The 20,117-nt window shown below is 40.4% G+C and overlaps 1 protein-coding gene across 1 annotated transcript in view; it reads right to left on the reverse strand.

Annotated features, from left to right (window-relative positions):
- Positions 1 to 11,151, reverse strand: part of LEPR (leptin receptor) — a 34,443-nt gene extending 23,292 nt beyond the window's left edge. Inside the window, exons 1-3 of the mRNA XM_009481591.2 lie at positions 11,112 to 11,151; positions 8,157 to 8,456; positions 7,000 to 7,117 (exon numbers count right to left, since the gene is read on the reverse strand). Of these exons, the coding sequence (XP_009479866.1) occupies positions 7,000 to 7,117; positions 8,157 to 8,456; positions 11,112 to 11,151 (458 nt within the window). The remainder of the gene's footprint in view (positions 1 to 6,999; positions 7,118 to 8,156; positions 8,457 to 11,111) is intronic.
- Between the last annotated feature and the right edge of the window lie 8,966 nt (positions 11,152 to 20,117).

Genomic DNA, 20,117 nt, shown 5'->3' on the forward strand with positions numbered 1-20,117 from the left:
GACTACTTTCTGATTCCTGATGGTAACTATTACTAGATACTTCTTAGGCACACAAAGTTAGTTTACCTTACAGTGGACTAATTGAAAGCTCTCTGCCACCCCCATAGAGATTATGTTCTAATTCCTATTTATGAGGCACTGAAATAAAATCTAAACAATTTAACATTCCTTCTAGCTTCTGCTACAATTAAGCATTACAAATAATACAATAATAACAAATAATTACTCAAGTGAAAAAGAAGTTTTGGAATAGCAAAAGGCTAAAGAACTCCACCATTCAGAACACATTTTAGTACTCATTTTCAACAACTTACAGTATTTGGGGGAAAAAGAAAAATACACCTGTGTCCTCTAAAAGTCTTAACATTGTGCAGTTAATTCCAAGATGAGGCTTTAATTATTTTTATGCACAGCATGTTTGTCTAGTAGATAGTCTGATGTTTTCTAGGAAAGCAAATTATTTATTCACACACATTACTGCTATTGTCTTGGACAGGCTCACGGAAAGTATTTAGTAAGTAACTTACTGCATTTTGCTTTTATTGCTTCTCAGAGTAAAGCTCATGGGACTATTTTCAACTGAACATTCAGATTTAGTTTCAAGCTGGGTTTTTTGCCTTTTTTTTTCTTTCTATTAACACTCCTTCCTTGAGAGTTTAATATACACAGTTTTTGATTACATAATCCACTGCAAAATTTGTATGGTCTAAGATGAGCTTCTGAAGTTTTAAACAACTAATAGCTGCATGGGCACAATATATGTTTCATAAACAGTTTAATCAGATTTTCTAATAAAATTATTTAAATACATTGTAAATGAAGTAAATTACAAAGTAGCATATACTGATAAAAGCAGTCACGCATTACGTCTCTTGAGGCTAGCAAATGTTTTATAGGATACACAAAGAACATACGCATTCATATTGAAACACAGGCCATCACATTTAGTTTGTATCTCTAAAACAAATACAATTTTCCTTGGTTCAACTTCAAGAAGCAGCATAAAAAAGACCATCAACTTCAGTCAAACTATTCTTGATTTTTGAAATAAATACCACACAAGTAGGCACACAGCTGCTTCTATTCTGAGAGCATCCAGCAGTTCCCAAAGTATTCTTCATTCTCATTTCTATTCCACAGATATTCTTTGGGCTCTTGCAAACACAGACACACATTTATGGTGTCCTGCAGGTATTCAGTGACACAGACCTCCTTAAGGCAGTGAATTTAATAGTGTGAATACTTTGTGGCCAAACTTCTCAAAGCAGTAAAGCCAAGACAAATCCTGACAGTTAAACCATCCTGGATTCTTTCCTGCTTTTGACACTTCATCCTTACAAAAAAAAGGTTATGTTTTGAATTGTTCTGAAGTAATTTGGGAATTATTTCTGTATAGTAAGGGTTTTGTTTTACTAATTCAGAGAAAGAAATTGAAGTTAATAGAATAAGAGCCTTTCTGTAAAAGTTTTAAATTGTTTTATAGTTGGTATGACTCATTGTAACACTTGAATTCAGGGAGGGCAGAGAACTCTACATTGGAGGAGAAGAAAGGACAAGATTTTCTCCTTTTTTTGTTTTTAGTCAATTTGGTATCTAGTGCATTTAATTGACTGCAGAGCACAGGGGAAATGGGCATGATTCATTGATCCTGTTACCATAATCTGCCCTACTTAAAAAAGAAAAGGTCAAAAACCAAGGAGAGTTTGGAAGCGAACAAAGGGCTGATGAATTACAGGGAAGAACACGTGCAGATCATGCTGACTGGGACTGCAAGGGAACCCACAACGTACACACATGGATCTCCTTGAATTGGGGCCCCGTTCTCCTCATTGTTCACTGATCAACACACACATTATGCATCCACCTTGTTTTTAGGATACTCTTTGAAGCTGATAACACAAGGATTTTCAATAACAGTATGTCCTCATAGCACCTGTACTCTGCAGTAATGATCCCATAAGCTATGCAGCTTCATATGACTATGTAGTTTACATTTATTAGTGCTACAGTCAGTCAATACTGACATTCGTAAAATAATTTTTACCAGGACTCATAGACTTTAGGACACAAGAACTATGGAACCTTATGCTGATGGTATCTGGCAGACATACAGCTTTTAAATGACTTGGAATACTTTTGGTTTTATAGTTGTGGCTCCACTTCTTTCTCCTGAATTTCCTTTCAAAGACTTCGCAGAATTTTAAGTTTCCCTGCCTTCTATTGCTGCTCACAGATTTTATTAGTTTCAAAAAACCCACAATCAATCCCTAAGAACAGTCTTTTCATCAAATCGTGTCCTTAATCCAATCTATCTGGAAAGCAGTTACCACCACAGCACCACCCCCATCTTGCTCCTAATCACTCCTAATAATTATTTCAATTTTTAACCATCAAACTGAGCTTATTTGCACCCAGAAGACCACCTGTGTACAGGGGAAAAAGATGCTAGAGAGCTCCTCCCCATGTTGTGTTGTGCCAGTGTTGTGTTTTGAAGGCCGCTTATTTGGGAGTAAACAGGCATGGGTTGTTATTTCTTCCTGCTCCCACCACACAAACCCTTTCATTTGTTTACGGTATAAAATGCTGTGTGTAGGAATGCAAGGGTAACTGGAGGAAAACCCTGTGACTCCATGCCAGGCAGGTCTTCCACTTGTGACAGAGAACTATCAGTATCTCACTTCTATGCTGTAGACTTCTCTTACAGCTCACTACCTCTGCAGGGAACCAACACAAAGCCAGGGGAAAGACCAAGCTATGTTATCAGATGCCAGGTCTGCTCCCAGAGGAAGGTACACAGATACTAAGATACATGGTAATGATCCCTGCGTTTCCGTGAACTGGCAAGACACAGGGACTATCTCACAAAATTGAGTTTGGGATAAGAGAATAGATCAATGGAGGACATGATCATGAGGGGCCCCCACATCAACTTATTCCAAATTGCCAAGCCTGGGCTAAACGATTGAGACCTGATTACAAGCCAAACAACAGAAAGCCAAAGTATTTTGGAGAACTGCAGCAGCCTAGGATTGCATGAGCAGCCTGTCATCTTCAGTTTGACTGCAGATGGATCCAGTCACAGAATAACCATTGCTCCTAAATTGTAGATACTGACTTTAGAGGAGTTTACGCTTCTAAAGCCCTCACAAGTTCAGGAGAGGTCAGTGCCTTCATTCAGTAGAATGGCAGGAGAAATTTTGGGTAAACTTAAAGCAACAGGCTATTAAAAACTGGAGTTTTCCATCAGACTTGCAGCACACTGAGAGAAGCTATAAATCCTGGTTCAACAAGCACTTTACATCACACAACAGCAATCAGATCTAAGCCAGATCCAAATTGTGGTGGGGGGAAGGAAAGACAGAGGGCTTATAAAATATATGAGTATATACTATGTCCCCCTCAGTTTTATAGTGCTGGCTGCTGGAATTGGAGAGATTTGTCTTGGCACAGAGAGGTAAGCAAAAAACAGATAAGTACTACGCATATGAACTTCTGTTAATGGATTACCAGAGCCCACCTCTGAGATTCAACAGAAAAATAGTGAACTGGATGTAAATTTTAATGGCTGGCAGAGAAGGGAGAGAGAATGGGCAAAGGCAATGTGACTTTAAGCTGGAAACATGGGACTAAAGCATAAGACACTGCAAAAGAGGGGAAAAAAAAATAAATACCATATGCCCTGAATCACAGAAGTAATTAACATTGCAACAAAGGTATGCGTCCAAGGCTTGCTTTTCTTTTCTACTCCAAGCACTGCATTTTTCAGTTGTGCACAGATAGTTCTTTTAGTCAACACCTTAAGTTAACACTTCCTAAATGTTTGGTATTTTGGTGCACAATTTGACCATACTTCAGTAGGTGTTGTTACTGATGCTAAATTAATCTTTGGCCCTGTGGTGAACTTCTAGACTTTAAGTTAGAAGCTGCAGAATGTCTTTACTGAATTGCAATCAACTTCTTGCAATTGGAACACCTAACCGAAAACAAAAGGTCAAAATTGTTTTAGGAAGAAATACATGAACTTCTACAATTCCTCTGATTTCAGGAAAGGTACAACATCACATTTAGGTAGCTATGTTGAGGCATATCAGAAATAAGGTTACCATTGTAACTGCTTTCAATATTTCAACAGAGTGTGTTTGTACAAGTGCTACCTTTACTAGGAATTGACAGAGCAAAACTGTCTAGGGTTCTAAGAATTTTCACTAATTATATCTCAATCTATTTGATATATAGCAGCTCTAGGACAACACTTATTTGACCAAGCTGCCCCATTAACTGCAGAATATCTGATGGCTGCCTAGCTCATGAGGGGATAAGTCTCTAATGAAAGGTTAATGTTCTCCAGCTGAAGAAGGCTCAATGTATAATTGATGCACTCAACTAAGCCACCAGTCTTAAGGTAAATTGCATGATTTATCCTTAAAAACATGCAAGAGTAGGCCCAGAACTAAAGGACTGCCTCACAGGTACTTCAAATAGGTCAGAAATATGAGTACACCCTATACATCATCATCTGCTGAAAGGGCGAACTATCATCAGTGCTCAAAATTTAAGTGGGAGCATTCATCTGTGTCACTACAAAAGGATCCCTAAGGCTAAGTGATTTCAGTTAATGTAATTAACCATCAGGGTTTACAGCATTCCTAGAATACATACAACTGGGAAGATCATTCACTTTTGGTAGACAATTAACCTAATTTCTCTAATTAAGTTTCAGAATAATCTTTCCCCTCCCAAAGACATGCTGCTAGGGAAGGTAAAAGCCCTATCGCTACCCTTCTTTGAGCCTCTTACAGAAAATACTGTCATAGCGCTGTTTTGGACAGAACAAAACATTTTCTATTCAAAGTAACTCAATACCATTTACAAGCAGGCAAACTGTGGATGTGTAAAATAAGAGGATACTTCTTTAATGCTGAAAAACTTAAAAGCTGTTGAGGACCCAAGCTTTTTTGTTGTAGACTCTTCTAGGTCATTAATTTTGTACATTGCCTGTCCTATATGTGAGAATTCTGGCTTGATCTCCAGAATCCCAGGGAGTAACACATGCCAGGAATGCGTATTTTTAAAACTGGGAATGTTTTCAAGGTATTTTGGCTCATGTGAATAAAACGTTAAGGTATCAGCAAGCCAACAAGGAAAGCTGTCACCTTACCAAAATCTGAAATGTTTTGCTAGCTGTTCCCCCAGAACATAGGGACCCTAAAAGAAAAATATTAATATGAAATGAGTGAAACAAGTTCTCCAATGTCAGGGACTGCACCGCATCTCACCTTTGCAGCAAAAAGTAATCAAATACAGAAATGTCACAAGGACTCTAGTGAGTCTATAGGGCCTGCTCCCATAAATTGCATGACACTTACTGAATTCCCTTCATAATACAAAGAACACCTTCATCCCAGCTGGGACTTGAATCTGTTATTCCACAGATGTTAGGCATACTAAAAAAATTCAATATGGAGATTACTACACTAGGATTACTAGCAAAGATTTTTCTATTGCATTTGAGACTGGAGGAAACAGAGGCAAATTCATATCTACTTTTCCCACAAACACACACGTAATGACATTTCAGAAATCAAAGTCATGAGAACGCTGGAAATGGGAACCCACTCAAAAATCTAATTTCAGCTTTCAAGTATTATGTCAACTAAACAATCATATTTATTACCAGTTAATACACTTGCTTTCTACCCTGACTACAGGGATAATTTATGGCAAGTGATATCTGTCATCCAGTTCTGGCTTTTTAAGTAGAAGTTGTCACCTGTAAATTCAGCTAATTCAACTATTTAGGTTTAGCCTGTTTCCTAAGGAAATTAAGTCTGTCTGTTCATGCCATTCCTTCCAATCTGTCAGTAATACAGAAAAAACAGTGTGGTTTCGGAAATGGAATCAAATAGATCTTTTTATGATCAAATCAGGCAGGTCATGTATGCAAGCCCTATTCAGTCCACAGTCAGTAAGATTACCATCTATTACCATTCCAGAGAATATTTACCACAGTGGCAAGTGCACAGGTGGGTGTCTCTCAGAGGCAACGATGTGATTAGAGTAGCATTTGGCATTGTATTAAATGTTAAGTAACATAATTACTTCAAGAGAGAGAACATTATGGTCAAAAGCATAAAAAAGGCAGAATCAAGAAAGATACTTTAGCAAGTGGTGTGCTTTAACCCGGCAGGCAGGTAAACACCACACAGCTATTTGCTCACTCTCCCTACAGTGGGATGGGGGAGAGAATCGGAAAAAAACTGGTAAAACTTGTGGGTTGAGATAAAGACAATTTAATAGGACAGAAAAGGAAGGGAAAATAATGATAAAAGAATACACAAAATAAGTGATGCACAATGCAACTGCTCACTACCCACTGACTGACGCCCAGCCAGTGCCTGAGCAGCGGCCCCACCCCACCGGCTAACCTCCCCCTAGTTTATAAGCTGAGCATTACATCATATGGTATAGAATATCCCTCTGGCCAGGTGGGGTCTGCTGTCCTGGCTGTGTCCATTCCCAGTTTCTCGTGCACCTCCAGCCTCCTTGCTGGCAGGGCAGTATGAGAAGCTGAAAAGTCCTTGACTTAGTGTAAGCACTGCTCAGCAATGACTAAAAAAAAAAAAAGTGTTATCACCATTATTCTCATCCTAAATCCAAAACACAGCCTTACATACCAGCTACTAGGAAGGAAACTAACTCTATCCCAGCCAAAACCAGGACAACAAGTAAACACTGATTTCATTAAAGCATTTTAAGGAACATGGAAAGGACAGACGAGGGACACTCTCTATTCCAACCATTTCTCATTTAAAGACAGAAACATAAACTTTCCATATTGTCCAAGATGACTTTTAAATAAGACAAAGGTATATAACATCATCTGCTTGCAAAGCTAGTACTACCACTGTGTTGTAAGCTTGAGAGGCCAGTGTTGATGTTTTAGAAAAAGCTTTCAGATTTCTAATGCTGACAGTGACAAATTTAACAGTCTGTACTTACACAGCATACAAAAGATTAACCTTCAAGTCGGCTCTCAAGTACAACTTCAAAAGCCGCAGGCTACAAACTAACAGGTCCAGCGTGCCTTTAATCCAACATTCAATGTTCCAATTTGAATCTAAACAAAAGAAAGCGAGTAAACATTTCTGAACTATATTACAACCAAAAAAAAACAACTGAAGAGCCAGGATAAAATTCACTCCCAAAAAAAGGACAAGTAACAGATATTCATGAAGGTGAGGCTGGACTCCAAGCGTGCAAATGTTTATGAATAATCCTTGCTGAATTGGGCACCAGTATATGTCCTTCAACACTCAAAAGGCTAACAACCTATGTGATACTGCTGCATTCTAATTATTAGAGAAGGAATATATTTCACCTGGCTTTACGGACAAGGCCACAAGGAGAAGAAAGAAATTAAGCTGAGGAGGATGATGAAGGTTTTGTTACTGTTAACCGGTACAGCCTCTGTGTGGCTATAGTGCATACACTTTGTGCACACATATGCAGCTGTACTGCAATACACAACAGCAAGAAATGTAGTGCGGCAGTCTTTAACAGAGATTTATTTGTTCCATGGGACATTTCTTGTAAAATGAAATTCTACTCTGCTGAGCTCAATGAGATTCCTGCCACTGATAGCAGTAGGCCAACTGGCCAGTATGCTGCTCGAGACTGTGGTTTACAGGAGGAGAAAAGCAGTCGAGGAAAAAATAATTCAATCTAATCCATGTACAGATATTTAGTACGGCATCCCAATCCAGACAGAAAAGTTGGCACTTGCTCTCCATCTCCCCTGCCTCCTGAAGGAGTTTAAAGCCCACATCCACAAAAATATTTAAAACATTTCTCACAGCATCTAAACACCTTTGAAGATCTGGGCTTACATCCTCGTATGCAGTGCTACATATTCTATTCAGCATTCCCCTAGAAAGAGAGCCAACTATTTTTTTGCCCTTTGAATCTGCACTACACAATGTCCTTCACCTTCCACTACAGAATTCTGTGAGGAAGGATTTTACCACACTACATTGTCTGCTCTGGATAAAAATGAATATACATTAATAAAACCCAGCCCCCTGCCCCCCCAAACAACAAATCCCAACCTTTTTTTTGAAGTAGTAGTAACTTCTTATGCCCTTTAATGGAAAACATACCTATTTCCTGAGAAGCAGAGACAACTATTTCTGAAGGAATAAACTTCCTTGCTTGCATGCTTGCTCTGTACAAAGAACAATCAATGTTGTTATCACTCCAAAGGCAACACAGAAAACTTTCTTCATTCATTAGCCAGTAAGGCTTAGTTTCAGATGCTCTCCTCAAACCAGACCAGCTCTCTACAACTCCAGCAGAGAAAGGACTCAAAAATGTCTCATTCAGCAGCATACAGGGTAACGTAAAGTTCCTAGGAGGAATCTGCTGGACCATACAGTGAGCAACTGCCATTTGAAGAAGGTCTGCAAACATGAAGGCAAAGATATTGGAAATAAAAGTTCATATTACTTGACAATGAGAAGGGAGTAACAATGTTATACAGAAGCACATTCACTACATAAAAATCAGACTATTTCCAGGGGCTGCTCTCCTCTGAGTTGGAGACAAAATTACTAAAAACACCCCCTCTGAACTGGTGTCACATCTGACAGATGCCAAACTTCTCCCCCAAAGTCACTACACCTAACATTTTGTTTTCTCAACCTCTTGAAATAGGTCAAGACCAAGACTGTAGGGGAAGCATCTCTTTGGGGTAAACTGGCTTATATTAATTCAAAATACAGTGAATCCTAAACATAAGTTCACACACTATACAGGTATGAATCTCATCTTCCCCTGCAGTGCTGGGACACTCTTATAACATGGTTTCATTACTGCAGAAAAAAATAATCCCATCGTAAATATACTACTTAGTCACTTTGTAACTGTTAAAAACCAAAGAATAGGATTATAAGAATACATGACTGTATGTAGCTACACAACCCCAGGGCATTATCTGGGAAATGAGATGTAGGAAAAGAATAATCTTTTCCATCAGACTTAGATTCTTCAAAATAAAATCACTCTGACCACATTTGTAGCTCTTGTTAGTAAGTCATAGCTTGAATTACGCTAACAATGATTTTGAGAATGATAAGCGTGTCAGTTTTGGAAATAGCTAACTGTAAAACACTGCATGAATTTCAAAGATTAAAGCTCTAGTTACAGAAAGGCATGTGGGTCATTTGTGCACTTTGCATTTAGCTTTTCACTCACTAAGGGCATAAATATTTTAAGCAGTTCATTAGATAGAAATTAATTCATGCTCTATGCCTTCCAATAGCCAAAATAAGAAAAACAGACTTTCTCTAGCACTGTTGGGTTAATAGCACATAAGCATAAGCTAAATAATACAAAAACACAAAATGAAAGCTTTTAAAAAAAGTAGATGCATGCTACCTTAAAAGCAGACACTGTGTTACTATGCAGTGTGTTAAAGTGTTTCGTTTTCTCTTCACATAGATTTTGAATTGGCAGACTCCTGAAGGGTTCTGCTCTTTCCTCCTCTCTCATTTAACAGAGTTTGTGCCTCTGTAAATATCAGCTTCATTAGACCTCCTGGCTCCATGCAGAGGATTCAGTTGACCAAACAGACTATTAGTCCATAATACATGATTTAAAAAGGACAAATGAGTGAGTGACATGATGTGCCTATGAAGCAGGACAGATAACTAACATACTACGCAATTCACAGAGCCAATTGCAGGGTGGGAAGAGATTCCTGCCAGTCATCTATTTTTCTAAAAAACAGACTCCCCCCTCGCATATCACACCAGACAATCTCACAGGATTAATTAAATCCTATAAATGTGTGCAGCTACTTACCACTGCTGAAGTGTTAAAAAAATGATAATGCATTACAATTCAGAACATTTAGCATAGGATTGCTATAGCTTTTAAATGCCCATTAATAAACTGCAGCATGCATTAAGAATGTTTTCCTGCTACAGGTGTACCAGCTTGCCCATGACACAGACACGCAGGAGGCCATCACGTACAGTTCTGTCCCTCAAACAGCAGCTTACTGCATGTCTGGGTTAACAGGGCTTCAAAGATGCCAGCCATAGCTGCTAGTTTATTTGGAAACAGACCAAGATGGCCACTCAATAGATACACTGACTTTCAGTCATTACAGGCCATCAGAAAGTGACAAACATCTCTGAAGCCTAATGAAAACTCCCTGGGCATCCAGGTTGTCCAATTAAAAAATACACAATATGTTTAGATTACATAAGGTATCTAAAAGAAGAATTTGTGAACAACGCAATATTTGATACTGAGTGGATAAAGGTATGTATATAGAAAGATACAGAAAGATGTCTATGTATGTATACAGAAAAGATATTGAAATCTAATTCATCTTTTGTGAAGATGACACAAATGTTGAAACTAATTTCACTGGATTACAGCATCTGCTTTCTCCCTAAGCATCCTCACCAAAAGTCTTTAAATAGTTCTTTTTTTAATCAAAAAAAGAAAGGCAAATACCAGCTGTCCCTGAACAGCATACAGCAATATTGTTACAGACACTTCCCAATTAGAAAATCAGTTTATTATATTAAACATTTACAGTTAATTGAGAGCCATTTAACAGCACTGTGCACATGAAAGCAGTTATGTCAGCTACCTAAAAAAAACAGAGCTCAAACTCAAAGTGACACCCTGGCTATACTGAATTAAACAGAAACTTTACAGTTCTGATGGAACTGGGATTTTGCCTTCCGCTTTTGGATCTATTAGGGTAACAGAAAAAATTGCCCATGAACTTCCATCTTACCAAATTTTCACGGGAGCATTTATTTGAATGCATCTTGGCTCACCACATACTTTCTACTGATGTGTCCTGATCTTAAAAGTCAGTTGCACTGCTTTTTGGGATAAGACACACAGACACAACTCAGAGTGTCAGCATTGCAATTCCACACAGTGATAGCATCAGGTCCTTTGTATATTCTAGCTGCATGTTGTGATAAGATACTAATCCAGTATCATGACTTGAAACACCACTGTAAAACAGAAACGGTGATTGCTCTTCATTCTACATAATTTCTAAGAGACTTATTTTTTTAGTAACTTACCCAATAGCACAAACATGGTCAGAATGATTTGCCAATACATCTTGTTTTGTAGAGCTGATCTGAAAAACATACAGAAAATTAACTGAGAGCTGATAATTATCAGTCTATTATTTCATTAGGGTTTCATTTAGGTGCACTTCACTTAATTTGATACTCACTCCTTTGTAAGCAGAAAGGAAGAACACAGTCAGAATGTCATTTGAGGAAAAAAACCCACATTGCTTACAACATCGACTAAATATCAGTACAATTCTTCTTTCATCATTAGAACTATATAGTACCTCATTTCTCCAGGCTTTTGCTGATCATTGTTCACCTTCTGGGTTCGGTCATCTGAAAGGCACTACAAATCTGAACAATCAAAATGCCCGAGAGATACTCAGTTTTCAAAGTGCAACATACACAAAAGCACTCGGGTACCCATTTCAATGGTGAAAACTTCACTATACTTTACAGCAATATTTCAATACTGTTCTTTCCTCTGAGGTACTGTGTTCTTTTTGATTTTCGTCCTATAGTCACATAAATTCTGTTAAAACCCAAATATAAGCATTTTTGTATTTTAAAAAAAGCTGAACAGATTATATCAGAGGAAAACATACTGAGTTTGGTTGCCTTTGTAGTTAACCAGAACTAGATGATTAGTAAAATTTACATATCAAGTCAGACAGAGAATGCTGGGGCAAGAAGTAAGATTTGGGGAGTCCCTCCAAAACATTCTCATTCCTTAAATATTTCTGATAACAATTTCCTTGAGAACGTCTATGTTGCCAAAAGAACTGGCACCAATGCTGTGCAATCCACTGGCCTCTCAGTTTGGAGGTGCATGTACTGTACTATATATACATACACACTGTATGATACATACAGGCTACTGCAGTGGGAGAGTCTCCGTACCGGCTACACAGCTATTGGCTCTGCAGCCTGGAAGGAAAGCATACGTGGACACAGGAGACCAGAAGGAGAGAAACAGACTAATTCCCTCTTGGTTTTTACCACTCTGGTCACTGCACAGTGCGAGGACACCCCTATTGTCTCACCCAGGGCAGTGCCTCAACAACACAGCACAGAGTGGAGCGTCAGCCCCACAGAGGAACCAGTGGCTGCTAATAAAACCAAAGAATTTGGTTACAATAAGGAAAGCCACCCTCTGCTCACACCTATCCCTCCTCCACCTTTTGTCCTCACCAGAGACTTTGATATGATCATCCATTGACCCTGACACAGCTTTGACCATGGCTTAAAACAGAGGTGATTCAACAGGCATAGCTGTCTAGGTGAAGCAGCAGACAACTGACCAGTGAAGTTACAGTAGTTTCATATTCTTGTCTCCCTGCAAGCTCTCCCACAAGGAAAGCCCTTGCAAATTCAGCTGGGGCTGGAGCCGGAGCCAAGCCATTTCTTCAGCACAGACCATCTTCATTTTGGTCTGCAAGATGAGTCAGTCCCATTCACTTTTCTCCCCATTCACCCACGTTATAATCAGAGTACATTTTAGGCTACATTTTGAGCAATTAAAGAGGAAAGCTCAACGTTTCAAAGGCAGTGCTTCACAGCCCCTACTTCAGAGGAAAATTTGCCTCTCAGCACAGCTGTTAGGAGGCCAACCTCACCTGTACCTCTTCCATTAGCCTATTTCCTAATAGGTGAGCCATGAAGGCCAGAGGAATTATCTAGCTACAACCTTCTATTAAGTCTGTCATTTCACAAATATACAGGCCAGGATTATTTCCAGAAGCCTATGATGGAAGTTATCTAGTTTTTTTCCCAAGTTTCTGACTGAAAGAAAAAAAAAAAACCCAACTTTTAAAATAATTTACTTGACATAAGCATACACTATTCATACTATTAAACGCATGGTTTAATGAAAAACAGTCCATGTTCCTCTTTTAAAGATGCAACAAAAATTTACTGTTCATAGTAAATAGTCATTAAAACATAGTCCCACTTCTCAGTAGGAAACTGGCAGTGATCACTTCCCCATGTTGTACAAGAAAATCAGCCATATATCTCCAAGGCTTATAAACTCATCAATATGTCATGGATGTTATTGCAAATGCTTTAAAGCTCTCACTTTCAGAACAAGTAAAAAATGTCTACCATCAAGAGCTCTAAATAATCCATAAAGTTATGGTCCATCACTTGCTCTCCCATCACAGGCACTGCAAGAAGTAAAAGCTGTCACTCGGATATCTTAGCCATATTGCTCCTAGATATTTGAAGAAAAGAACCACTATTTCAGTAACTGTACATATTTCGTTGTACTATTTCAAAGCAGAATGTGAAATACCATCTCTCATTTGCTCCTGGAAGTGAGAAGACAAATAGTTAATCACATCAACAGCAGCTGCTGTGTTAGTTTCACCCATGCAATACCTACCATGAACGGAAAAGAGAGCAACCACAGATCCCCAGAACCACATACACCTCAAAGAAGGAAAGTTATAATTATGTAGTCTCTTGAAGACAAAGGCATTTTCACTTCCTGCTGCCATATAAATGTCCAGATAGAGCAAAGAGATTCTGATATCTGCACTAATTTAACCATAATTATCAGTATTTGGACCAGAAGGCAAAAATACAGTTCAGAGCAGCTCAAGACATCTTCTTTTCCTACTTCTATTGCATCAATCTAGGCTGATTTTTACAAAGGCATTATTTTTCCATCCTGGTTCCAACAATATTGATGAGCAAAAAACAGTGCTGTACATGATCAAAAGTAAGCTACATGCCACCAGCATTAGCTCCTTTTCTGTTCAAAGTTCAGTATTGCTTGTGTAAACTTTACACGGGAATTGGGTAAAAAGAGGTATCTACAGATAACTCCCAGGACAAGATGGACTAGAGAGGACTACCCAGTATCTTTTCTAGTGAGAATATTGAACTTTGCAGAATTCCTAACTTCATTGTAAGAAAGAATACAAGTTTTACAAGAACAGTTATGGGGAAACACAAAGTTAAATAAAGGAGAATTATTAAAGCCTGTAACTACAGCTCTATCCCAGAGAGAGAGTAAGTTAACACACAAGGACAAATGATTTTATGCATGGCTGGGGAAGTATCCATACAAACGGAAGGAATCGGGGCTCATTTTAATGCATCTATCTTAAGATACGGCATTCTGAAACCACCAACTTTGCTGCTGCTACAAACAAGAAATTTTCAAATTTCATATGTAAATACTATGTTCCTCTCCATGCTAACCACTGTTCAAAAAACTTCAGTAAGGAGAGTCCCTCTCATAACAAAAAAATCAATTTAAAACAAAACACAGAGATATGGTAAAAAGGAAGAAAACAATGAAAGTAAGATTTTTTTTTTTTTTTAAAACAGGCTGGATGAGAAGTCATACAATCCACTGGCATATCAGCATGAGAAGCATTTTCAGCACAGCCTGAAACAAGCATGACTGGTGCTCCACAAACACGTCCTCACTGGGCAGGGAAAATGTACTGAAAGTTTTCCTTTTCCTTCTGGAGCTGCCTTTTTTTTTTTCAGTTCCTTGTCTTGACAACTTATATTTCTGCATGTCTCCTTTCTGAACTACAAAAAAAGGGTTGACTTGAAAAGAGGACTGCAGTGTGAGGCAGGTCTATCTGTCCAGTTTGAACACCAGTGAACAGAGGGTGGCACTGGTGACTAAGAGCGCCAAGTCTCTACAACCCGTCCTGGACGCCACGGAGTAGCACAACCCTGACACCACTAAACTCAACTCACTGACTTTTGTAGGGACAAAGGGACTAGATGAGCAAACGTTGCAAGATCAGAGCCTTACATGTTAGTGGTTTCCAATGAGCAATTTCAAAGCCTACAGAAATTTATACAAACTCAATTGCCAGGATCTCCTATTTTTCCTCGAGTAATGTACCACACACACATACAGGGTCTGGAGTTCTTTTTTGGCTTTCCTTATTCCCACACTCCCAAAAAAACAGCAACAGCTGCTAGTTAATGAGAAACAGGAACATAATACTGCAAGCATACAAGCTGTCCCTGACTTTTGCAAACACTCCACTACAGCTGTTTTTAAATATTTAAAAGATCTCTATAAAGCATAAAAATATTTTAGTAATAATGCCTATGCACAGCGTCTTCTGGCCTGCTCTTTAAGGGTGCCGAGGACTTTCCAGTCCTGTCGGTTTTGGCAAGACCATTGGTTCTTGGTCAGCCATCGTGGGCACGGAGTTTCATTGTGTTTGTTTGTCATTTAGTGTATTAGTAAACACTATTAATAAAGAGTTCAGACTAAATGGAACATATGAAATAGCAATGAATATGACTTGCATTGAATAATTTTGCTTTCTAATACTAAAGCTTTAACCAAGGCAACCCAAGTTGCACGTCTCCCCACACGCTAAGTACAGTAGAAGCAGCAGCAGAGCTCCCCTTGTCTCACTCGTGCACGACTGCTGGGCAAAAGCACAGCTACAAAAACAGGCTCCAAGTCTGCTGATGGAGCCTCTCTTCTGAAACTCAACAGCAAAGCATCCCAAACTCTAAAGAGTTTCTCCAGATTGTACAATTTCTCTTGATTGTGCTGAAACTACCCCCTCATTTCACAAACATCCACCGTGCTCAAAGTCAGGTTCCCTTCACCAGCACACGACAGAGACGGAAGGCAGGGGATCCAGCAGCACAGCAGTTGCATTTGTCCCTGCATCTCACTACCACAGCGCTGAACGCAGTCCTGGAGTTTGTGTGCACTCATGACATGCAATCTGAGAGACTTAAGTTTCATAAATATTCCTGATTTTAAGTCAGCAATAGAGAAAAGTGGTTTTAATTAATGGTCTCTCATTGTTTTTCACTGATAAACATACATTGTTTTTTCCTTATATGCAGATGTAAGCAGAGCTCCTGTAATTACCTGGCACTTCAAGCTCCTTCATACTATAGCCACACTTGTTGGTTAAGGGTCCTCAGTGTTTTCATTATAAACTCTATTTACAAATACTGTGTCAATAATTAACACTACATTTCCAAAGTGCTCTTCTATCAGAACAGGCTATAATGGCTTCTCAGCATCAGTGACTCACAACCCACATTCATGGAGATTTCTTCTTTTCTTTTGCTTCAGACACTAAGCCTCAAGAGGAAAAAAAGAAAAAAGAGGGCTGATGTGGGTACACCATGCCAGCCTCCAAAGTTGCCCGGTCCTTTCGCGAGCTGGTCCGTGAGGGAAAAGACCGCACTCACCCACCGGCTGGAAGGGGGCGTCCCGCGAAGCCGGCCGGCCGGGAGGGGAGGAGGGAGGGAAGCGGGCAGGGGCCCCGGCGCCGCCGCCGTCTACGCGGGGAAAACCGCAAGGAACCTGAATTAAAGAAGCGGGGCAAAAAAAAAAAAAAAAAAAAAAGTAAATTCACCGACCTACTTCGCTTCATTCCCGGAGTCTTGACGGACAGCCGAAGTCACGCCGCGGCGGTCGGGTCTCGCTGCTCCGCCGGGCGCCTCCGCCCGCTGGCCGCCCCCGCCGGGAGCAGCAGGGCCCCCGCCGCCCCGCCCGCTCCCCTCAGAGCCCCGGCAGCGCCCGCGCCGCCGCCGGGCGCTGCTGGCCGCGGCCCCGCCTCGTCCGAAGGCTGGGCAGGGCAGGGCAGGGCAGGGCAGGGCCGGGCAGGGCAGGGCAGGGCAGGGCAGGGCAGGGCAGGGCGGCGCGGCCCGGCCCGGCCCGCCGCGCTCCCCCGCGGCCGCGCTGGCTCAGGGCTCGCCGGCGGCGGTGCGGCCGGTGCCCCCCTCAGGGCCCGCAGCCCCCGGCGGCGGGGCGGGGCGGGGCGGGGCGCGGCCTCCCCTCACACCCGAGGTGCCGGGGCGGGGTTCAGAACGCGGGTCCCCTCCGGAGCGCGGCGCCCCCTCGCAGCGCAGGGACGGGGCGGCGTTTCCCCCCTGCGTGTTTTAATTTCATTTCTTACAGCTAGCAGTCGCGCAAGAAAATAAAGTCTCAGCCTTCGAACCGCCCGCAGCCAGCGAGGCGCGGCGAGGGCCGCGGGCAGGCAGGCCCCGCGGGGTGCGGGGGTCCGGCGGGGGGGTGCGGGGCGGCGCCGGTCGGTGCCCCGGGGCCGCGGTCGCAGCGCCAGGCCGGGGCCGCCCGCCCTTGGCTCTCGGGCCGCCGGGGGTTCAGCTGCGGTGCTCGGCGCCGAGCGGTCGGTCAGGCCGGATGGCATCGCTTCTCTCTCCTGTCAAGCGTACGAATAAAAGCGCTCTCACGGGAAAGTTTCCAGGCATCCTTCCACATGGAGCCTCGCCTTGCTTCCCCGACCAGCCGTCGTGACACTGCTGCTTCGCGTGGGGGGCGCGTGAGTTTGTCCAGGATAAGTTCAGGGAGAATGGGGAGAGAATATTCGAAGTTGTCCTCTTCTGATTGCATTATGATTATTATAGAAGGAAATTTAATGACAGTTCTTAGATGTTTGGGGGTTTTTTAATGCAGCGTGGGACTATTTTACCTAAATAGAGAACCTTCAGGCAACAATCAGTGCTGTCTGGATCCACACACAAACATTTGTTAAGAACTGAATTAACATTCAATTAAGTATTCCAGTTAGTGTTTTTAACAGTGGAGGCTGTACAAAATAGCCAAATGTCAATGTAAAAGGTGACATAAACCAGAAGTGAAGGGAATGCTTTCTGGCTGTTAAGCCTATTTGTTGTATTTCCCAAGGACCTCTGAATTTTCACAAAATGATAAGCGTTGTGAATTATTATTGATAACACAAACATGTCTACTTGTCAGTAGGACAAAGATTAGTGTTTCAAAAAAAAAAAAGATTCAGATACACTTTTTTTAAATGGCGCATTAAGCAGTGCTATCCAATTAAGTTTTAATTTGTTGAATGACGTACTAGAAAATGAGTGAAAGTATCAGAATTTGGTCATGAAAATCTCGTTCTTCAAAGCTGTGAACATGTTAACATTAGTAGCTTGCCAAAGACTTCCAGGGTGTATTAAGTATGTGAACAAACAACCTAAACAGTTTGTAATACGTAACTATTTTAATCCAAAAATGTGAACAACAGCTTAGTGTTCACCAGTAATGTAAGAATACAATTTTGATCAAGAAAAGCAGTTTTACAATCTCAAACAACACAGATACAGCAAATGTACAAAATAACCCAAGATGATTATTTTAAAAGATCAGTTACTTATAAACTACCTCTTATTTTAAAAACCTTGTTTATACGAGGCAGAATGTAATGTTGGGCAAAATACTGGAAGTTTTGCCATCATCTTCACTGCAGTGATTATGTCACCTGTAGTATTAGGTATCATTGGAATTTGTATTTTGATTGATTTTTAAATTGTAATCTGTCCTAAGATTGTTTAAGGACAAAAATCAGAGCTTAATTTTGACAGTAACTCATTATCCTGTGTCTCCTGATTTTTCTGAAGATATTGAAAAGCAAGATAGCTTGCTCTATCATCTTTGTTTAAACTGTGTCGGTTATATACCCAAAATCATACATAGAGTTTTAAGTAAAGCATACACGCACAGTTCTAAAGTAATATCTGGTACATATAGATCTTTATTAGAAGGTTACCCTGCTGCATACATTTTTTTTTTTTTTTAAAGGCAATCCTTACGGAAAGTCTCAGTGTTTTTATATACTGGATGGTACATAGAGAAGTCTGCTGCACTTTTCACGTCACAAGTAAGCGTTTGCGACTGATTTCACAATCCAAGCACTCATGCATTTGCAAATACAAAACTTGGATCGTTACTTTTGCTTGTGCTGGGATGAAACCTTCAAATGGAGATGATCCTTGGTATCTTTATCCTTCCAGGTTCCTTCTTACCCTATATGCAACCCCGCTCACTGAAACTCCTTGTGGGCATATGCTGCAGTTCAGCAGGACTAACATTCACTGTCCACAGAAGACTCCTGTCCTGGTTTCGGCTGTGATAGAGTTAATTTTCTTCCTAGTAGTAGGCATAGTGCTGTGTTTTCGATTTAGTAGGAGAAGAATGTTGATGACATGCTGATGTTTTTAGTTGTTGCTGAGTACTGCTTATGCTAGTCAAGGACTTTTCAGCTTCCTGTGCTCTGCCAGGTGCACAAGAAACTGGGAGGGGGCACAGTCAGAATAGTTGATCCAAACCGACCAAAGGGCTATTCCATACCATATGACGTCATGCTCGGTATATAAACTGGGGGGGGTTGGCCGGGGAGCAGCGATCGCTGCTCGGGAACTGTCTGGGTATCGGTCGGCAGGTGGTGAGCAATTGCATTGTGCATCACTCGCTTTGTATATTATTATTGTTATTATCATTATTATATTGTTATTATTATCATTACCATTTTACTTTATTTCAGTTATTAAACTGTTCTTATCTCAACCCAGGAGTGTTTCTCACTCTTACTCCTCCAATTCTCTCCCCCATCCCATTGGGGTAGGGGGGAGTGAGCAATGCGGCTGCGTGGTGCTTAGTTGCTGGCTGGGGCTAAACCACGACACTCCCTAGTCCGAAGAAATTTGTTCTGAAATGTAATCTGAATTGACTCTCCAGAAGAAAAATCTAGAAAATGTGTTTTCTTTTCAGAATTATGTTATTAAACAATGGAACTATTTCCTCAAAACACCTAGATTTCCAACTGGAACTCATTTCTGCATCATAAAATTGTCAAAGATAATGTGTTTTTAAAACAAAGCACTAGGTTTGTAATTCAGTTTTGAACCATTCAAATGAAAGATAATTATTTCCCATTATCTTAAAAATTACACATTTCTGTGAACAATCTGGATACAGAGAGACTATTTTAATCTCTTTTTTACTATACTACTCTCCTATGGCTAATGATGTTTTAATACCAACTATATGTGGATTGTTATCACAAAAATTTTGTTTAACTTAAAAATCCTGAGCCATACCGAAGAAATTGACAGTGAAAATTAGTAACTAGAACTAAGCTTAAATCCTGACCTTGAATTGTTAAAATGAGTTTTTCAAGAATTAAATTCGCGAAGACCAGGTCAACAACGAATACACCATAGCAATCTGTACTTTTCCAAAAA

This window comes from Pelecanus crispus, chromosome 5 (genome assembly GCF_030463565.1).
Source record: "Pelecanus crispus isolate bPelCri1 chromosome 5, bPelCri1.pri, whole genome shotgun sequence".
NCBI classification, from domain to species: Eukaryota; Metazoa; Chordata; class Aves; order Pelecaniformes; family Pelecanidae; genus Pelecanus; species Pelecanus crispus.